Here is a 7,513-nt window from a genome sequence, read left to right as displayed (position 1 = left end):
AGAAAGAAAGAAAGAAAGAAAGAAAGAAAGAAAGAAAGAAAGAAAGAAAGAAAGAAAGAAAGAAAGAAAGAAAGAAAGAAAGAAAAAAGAAAGAAAGAAAGAAAGGAAGGAAGGAAGGAAGGGAGGAAGGAAGGAAGGAAGAAAGAAAGAAAGAGAGAAAAAGAAAGAAGGAAGGAAAGAAAAGGAGGGAGGGAAGGAATGAAGGAAGAAAGGGAAAAATTAATTGTGAAGTAATGGTGATGTGTTTCAAAATAAGTCTGCTCTCTATTCTTTACATATCTAGTAATTCAATTGACATTAGGTTTCTTTTATGTTGATATGTCTGATACAGTAGTTATAAGCTATAGAAAAAATTGCAGCTTATTCTCTTCATGTTTATGTTTATATATTATGTTTCTCTGTGCCATGATGAATGAAAAATAAAAATTAATTGAAATGTGTTTACTTATTCTATTGAATTACCGAAAAAAGAACTTTTCTTTATTGTACTGGGAAAGTATAAAAGATTTACTAAGAATACCCAGTGTTAGCAGATGTTTCAAACATTTGAGGAATTTGAAAGTGGAAAGCTTGAAGCTTACATTTTATTTTTTAAAAAAGAAATTTAAATTATACAGAACTCACAACATAAAAGCAGTAATTGATACAGTTAAGAGAAGCTTATTTTTATCATTTCAAAATGAGAGGAATGGTAGCAAAAGTTATTATATATAATATATGGCAATGTTTAGACATTAGCAATTTATTGCAGGTCCTTACCTGACCAGAGCCTGCATTTTCACAAACATATGTGTCATAGTATTCAGAGAACTCGGGAGCATGATCATTAACATTAAGAACAAGCACATACACAGGAACTGCAGAAATCTGTTGCACATTGTCTGCAAATTGAATAAACAGAATGAAAATAAAGAATGTTAATGCTGTCTTTAGGGGGGACAATTAAAAGGTCATGAAAATTGCATTAAGACTGGGTGGCATATTTCTATTTTCCTTGAATAAAAGCTACCTGAGTATAGAATCTCTATATCAATCATATATTTATCAAGAGTACAGCCTAGGAAAAAATGTTCTCAACACATTCAACTCAGCCAATACTTATCAAGTGCCTTTACCTTGCTATAGACTACAGATAGAGCTGATGAGGAAAAATAATGAAAAAGATGGTCAGTTTCAGGGATACCTTTCTAAAATCCATCAACTGTTAGATATATGTATATTAATGCATTTAATTCATTTAATAATGAATTATTATCCTCTTTAACTTTGCTGATAAAAACATTGCGAATTTAGTTCCACAAATTACAGATAAATGGCTGGTCTAAGGTTATAGCTGAAGTAGAAAGGGCAGTTTAAGAAGCCAGCAATAAGTGCTCTTAATGATGACGTTGTTCAGTACAATTTTTAAAAATAAAAACAAAGAATAAGGATCTAAATAAATTTTAAAATAAACAAATCTAGGTAAAGTTTTATGTATACATTTTAGTTGGGAGGATTTTCTTGTGAGCCAAGAAATACAGAATCTAGGAAGAAATGGGAAGATATTTTAAAATGCTGCTCTCCACACCCCCCCAAAAAAAAACAAAGTGAAAAAAGCCACAACAAGAAGACACCAGTGATCTGGAAAAACGTTTGCATCAGAAGATGAAATTTTAATAGCTCTAATTTACAAATTCTGACAGTTGATATGAAAAAAACAATTTGGGGAAATAATCACAAACTAGAAATTCACGGATGAGAAAATTCAAATGATCAATGCCAGTTTTTCAACCTTGTCACTATTGATATTTTGGACTAGATAATTCTTTTTGTTTCAAGAGGCTCTCCCATGCATTGTATGCTTAGCAGCATCCCTAACTTCCAGTAACTAAATGCCAATAGCATTCCCCACACAGGTTGTGATCATCAAAATTGGCTTCAGACATTGTCAAAGGTATTAGGAGGCAAAACTGCCCACATCTGAAACATGCTGCTCTATCAGAATATTCACAAACACTCTGGCTCACCACAAGTGCAGATAACGATGACTTACTCTGTGGGTTCTGTGTTAAATATGAAAAACAGAGTGATAGTGGAGTACTGAGAAAGAGTAGGGATGTAAACCTTTTCTGGAACCTTATCTGGTAGTAGATGGTAAGAGATAAGCTAGTCATATCTTTGACCCCGTAATTCCGTTGGGAAACCTACGCTGCAGTCCAAGGCTCTAGTATATGCAAAGAGTATGTGTCCAATTTACTTATTCTAGAATTTTTTTTCTTCTCAAATAAATGAAAATAACCCAAACGCATATCAAAAGGGAACTGAGAAATAAATTACAACCACACTATGATATTGTGTGTGCTTATTAAAAATGAATGAGCTAATGTAATAAACATATGAATATGGTGAGCTTTAAAAAATAGATTTTAATCTTGATCCTCAATTTGACAAAACCGCTTAACTACTGTTAAGTTGCCCCGCAAAATGTAAAAGATACTAGTAACTAACCTTATAAGAGCTGTTAAAAAGATTAAATTAATTAAAACATATAAAGCATTTATAAGATTACTTAGGGTATACATAAGCAATAAATATTAAATATTATTATTTTATTTATCTATTAATCAACAGTATTAATACACATGGCATTCTGCGAAATGATAAAAAAGCAAGTTGCCTCATAATATATTGTGTATTTGCATATCATTATTTTAAATGTTTTCTTTTTAATTCAAAAAATGGTGTGGGAAGGTACATACAATTAGAGTGAGGAGAGGAAGGTTTCTTTGTTGTTTTAATGTCTTTATAATATCCTGTTCTTATGTTATTGCAAAAGCATTATATTTGCAATTGTAATTTGTATGGGCAAATACATTTAAAAAAAGGCTTAATTATCTCTGTTGAAAATAAGGGAAAAGATTTTCCCTCTTTCCTCTTCTTAAAGCATTTACTTTAGGAAACTTGTAATTTAAGTTCTCTCTCTATTTTTTTTTAATGTATGTAAACCTTTTAAAAACTGAATAAATGTCAACTTCACAACCCAGGCTTGTCTTTCTCAAGTACTGGGAGCCAACTCTTTGAAATATAATTATCAAGGAAAATGACACTCCTTTCTCCCAGTTTCTGTTGGAGGATAGGAGCCTTGTTTCAGCAAAGGCTTTGACCAAAATTCAAAACTACTTCTTGTCATAAAGATCTGAAAAATTTAGTTTTCCTTTGGATAAAGTCAGTTAGCAAAAACAGAGTGAACTATATGTGACACATGGTGTTAAGTCTCCCTACTTGAAGGCTAGCACTTGGTTATCCTGAGAACATGATGCTTGATTTTATAATAGGGTGAAATTTCTTTCTGACTTGGAAATCTCAACAGATTCCTGTAATGCACATCAAATTCTGTTTGAATGCTTTTCAATTATAAAACTGTTTCCTCTCTATTCCACTATTATGGAGTTGTTTTCTGGGGTGGGAGGAGCCTGTTTCTAATTGTTTGGATACCACATTAATAAGAAATTGGCACATACAAATATTTTCTCCAAAATTGTTCTAAAATGAGTTTAATGATGTGGAAAAGAAAAAATCCCATGGTGATTAAAGAGGGTACATTCTGCATGGAGCACTGGGTGTTGGATGTAAACAATGAATCATGGAACACTACATCAAAAACTAATGATATAATGTATGGTGATTAACATAACATAATAAAATAAAATTAAAGAAAAAAAGTGAATCCTTAAAAAAAAAAAAAAAAAAGATCATTGTAATTACAGAACTCCTGGCATGCCATTTATGTTGCCATTCACCGTGATGGATGTACGTTAAGCTGTCGATTCCAAAATATATAACGAATATTTAAAAAAAAATCCCAGAGAGAGAAAAAGTACATGAAAATTGGTTACTTAGTGTTAAAAACGTTTCTTCTAAACAATTTTTCTTAGAAAAATTAAAAAATTTCAAAAAATGTTCACAGTGATGAGTTAAATATACAATAACTTTGTGGCTTTCTGAAAATGTTTATCTAATTATATTTTATTTTGGAATTTCATTCCCCATACTGTAACTTTTCAGCTTTATAATAAAAATAATAGCAGGAATATCATCTCTTTTATCTAAAAGTATTATTTTTAATTCCAAGAAAACTGATGTAAAATGCCAGGAGCAGAACAGCATGAACTGTATAATTCCTGTACTTGATAACATTTCTAATCACTTATTTCTGAAACAGTGATTAACTTCTGAGTATTAAATTCTGTGAAAATAAATATATTCAGTTTATTTTCAGTTTGCCTTTCACAGGCATTTACAAGTTTGTTTTCCTTGACTGCATTTTTAATCTTTTATTTATAAATTATTATTATTATTGTTATTATTTTAAAGATTTATTTATTTATTTGAGAGAGAGTGAGAGTGTGCACATGTGAGCGTGGGCCGGGGGGGAGGTGGCAGAGGGAGTGAGAGAGAGAGAATCTCCAGCAGACTCCCTGCTGAATGAGGAGCCCCATGCTGGGCTGGATCCCAGGACCCTGAGATCATAACTTGAGCAGAAATCAAGAGTCAGATGTTTCACCAAATGAGCCACACAGGCATCCCTATAAATTATTTGTTTTATTATAATACTCTATAATCCACAAAATTTTAAGTTTAAAAATTTACTAAATTGATACTTTTTGCATCAAGTGACCAACTTCAATGTTGATCTAATCACATTTTATGAAATTCTATATCTAAGATTACATATCTATTAAACCTCTTGTTTTATTCTATTTTGTCCCTTGAATTCACTTTGAAACCTTATTTACTTGATTTTCCTCAAAAGAATTAAAATGTTTTCAAGTCCACTAATTTGTTGTTTTTATTTTTATTTTTTTTAAGATTTATTATTTATTTCAGAAGGAGAAGGAGAGAGCATGCATGAGCAGGGGGAGGGAGAGAATTCTCAAGCTGACTTCCCTGCTGAGTGTGGAGCCTGTGGGGCTCGATCCCAGGATCCTGAGATCTTGACCTGAGCCAAAACTTGGAGGCAGATGCTCAACTGACTATGCCACCCAGGTGACCCTAATTTATTGTTTTCAAATGTTTACATGTGTTTTATTTTGCTATCTTCAAATATAAAATAATTATTATACTATAAATATATTCTGGCTTTCATGTTTCAAGAGAAAATTTATTTTAAAAAATGTTTTTTTTAAAGATTTTTATTTATTACAGAGAGAGAGAGAGAGCATGTGCATGCACATGTGCATGCATGCACATATGTGTGGGGAGGGGAGAGACAGAGGGAGAGAATCTTCAAGCAGCCTCCCCACTGAATGTGAGTCCCAGTCAGGGCTCAATCCCATGATCTATGAGATCATGACCTGAGCGAAAATCACAAGTCAGATGCCTAACCGACTGAGCCACCCAGTCGCCCCCCCCCAAAAAAAACATGCTATTAACATACTTTTGCACAATAGGACACTGTTCTTCAAAATCTATTCAAAAAAGTAATCGTCTCCTAAACTGTCACCTGCCACACATGCTTTCATCAACAAATAAACATGGATAAAGCAATAGCAACAGAATGTGATGAGCACACCTCAGAGCACAGTCAGAACATGTATCAGAGCAGAATTTAGCTAACATACTTACAGAGATTATCAGTTGTTTGGCTCTGAGGAGGTCATACAGCATGAACTGATTTAAACATTACGTTTGAGTTACTAATTGAAATACCTTTGTAATTAAACTTTACTTTTAAAGAGAAAAATAGAAAAATGAAACTTGGTTAAGATTATTGTGCATATATTTAAATCAGAAAACACCAAAAGCAAGTATCATTTCTCACATTCTCAGTAAGTAACAGTGTGGCATAGTGTGGCATAGGATTAAGACAGGCTTTGGAATCAGATACAATTGTGATCAATCCCTGGCTTCATCATTTAGGAGCTGGGCAAATAAACTGCATAAGTGTCACATTCATCTTCTCTGAAACAGAAATAACGTTTGCTTCAAATCTGTATTAAGAGCTATAAAAATGCTACTAACTGTAGAATTTTACACATATAGGCATATATATACTTTTATAATCATACACATATTTATATGCAATAAAATAATCTATTTAATAAAATATAATTCCTGAAAACTCACCAATACTCACAACACCTTGCAAAATATGTATTTTATAAACAAATATCTAAAAATCAAAGAAGTGACAAAGCTAGAATTTTTTTTCCCCTGTGAATCACAAACGGTATCCAGTTTTTATTGTCATTATTGTATTTTTATTTTCCTCAATAGATACACCATTATAATATCTATGGTCTTTAGTGCAAACCTATGTAATAAGTAATATTGTAAACTACAAATTGAAACAGTTCTATTGCCTGAATACTATATGCTCCCACACCCACTCACATATATAAGTACATTACAGAGAACATTTGAAGCCACTGTTTTCCTTAATAAGGTGAAATCTATAGATCAACTGGGAGCAATAGTTTAGAAAGATCTCAAGTCTCATCTGATTATTTCTGTTGTGCTGGTCACTGAATCTTTGGGTATCACCTCTGAACACAGTATGTAGTGAGATAATTAAAATGATTAAATAATATACTTTGTAGTATATATGCAAATATGCATACATATGTTGAATTAATAATTTTTTGGGACAGCTATCTTGCAACCCAGAGATTTGTGTGACTGCTTTTATTTCATTTTGTGATTCTACAATTTACTTCCACTGTCTTAAAAAAGGGCGGGGTCAACACAAAAATACTTCAAACAATGTCTCTTTAGAGATCTTCATGATAACATTTTGATAAAAGTAATTATGTAATTAATGGGATTCAGGTATAATTGGCTTATCTTACAAACTTTTCATACCAATCACTCATTCATCCTTTTTTTCTATTCATTCATAAAATATTAAAATGTTTTTTTGTCTCAGAATATACATAATACATTTTCAAGATTCTGCTTTCTAATAACTCATATTGCAATCTAATTTAACAAAAAGTAAATGATATATTCTTACAAAAATTCCACCAAAAGCTTATTTTATATACAAAAAAAAATTATTGTAGGGCGCCTGGGTGGCTCAGTTGGTTAGGCGACTGCCTTCGGCTCAGGTCATGATCCTGGAGTCCCAGGATTGAGTCCCGTATCGGGCTCCCTACTCAGCAGGGAGTCTGCTTCTCCCTCTGACCCTCTTCCCTCTCGTGCTCTCTATCTCTCATTCTCTCTCTCTCAAATAAATAAATAAAATCTTTAAAAAAATATTGTATATAAAATAAGCTTACAGTTTATATACATTTGTTAAAACATGCTCTTGTAATAGCTAAAACACCATTTTATAGAGAAACACATTTTTCAAAGATACCCACCCTCCCCTTGAACTGATTCGAATGCTTTTTCTCAACAGTTTTGTAAATAGTGATATTATAAATAATTTGTTCTCAGAAAACCCAACGAATAAAAGCTTCTTGCTTTTAGAATAAGCATCTTTGTGATTTCTGACACCAAGAGCCTTGACATTTCTTCTGTTGCAGCAGACATT

At 32.1% G+C, this 7,513-nt stretch overlaps 1 protein-coding gene across 1 annotated transcript in view; it reads right to left on the bottom strand.

Moving 5' to 3' along the window:
* CDH19 (cadherin 19) overlaps positions 1–7,513 on the bottom strand; it is a 104,659-nt gene that overhangs the window by 34,677 nt on the left and 62,469 nt on the right. The window contains exon 9 of the mRNA XM_025886740.2: positions 760–881. Coding sequence (XP_025742525.1) covers positions 760–881 — 122 coding nt within the window. The remainder of the gene's footprint in view (positions 1–759; positions 882–7,513) is intronic.

This window comes from Callorhinus ursinus, unplaced genomic scaffold (genome assembly GCF_003265705.2).
Source record: "Callorhinus ursinus isolate GAN/ISIS: 27379988/994484 unplaced genomic scaffold, GSC_fseal_2.0 scaffold11, whole genome shotgun sequence".
NCBI lineage: Eukaryota > Metazoa > Chordata > Mammalia > Carnivora > Otariidae > Callorhinus > Callorhinus ursinus.
This window is presented reverse-complemented; position numbering and strand designations above follow the sequence as displayed.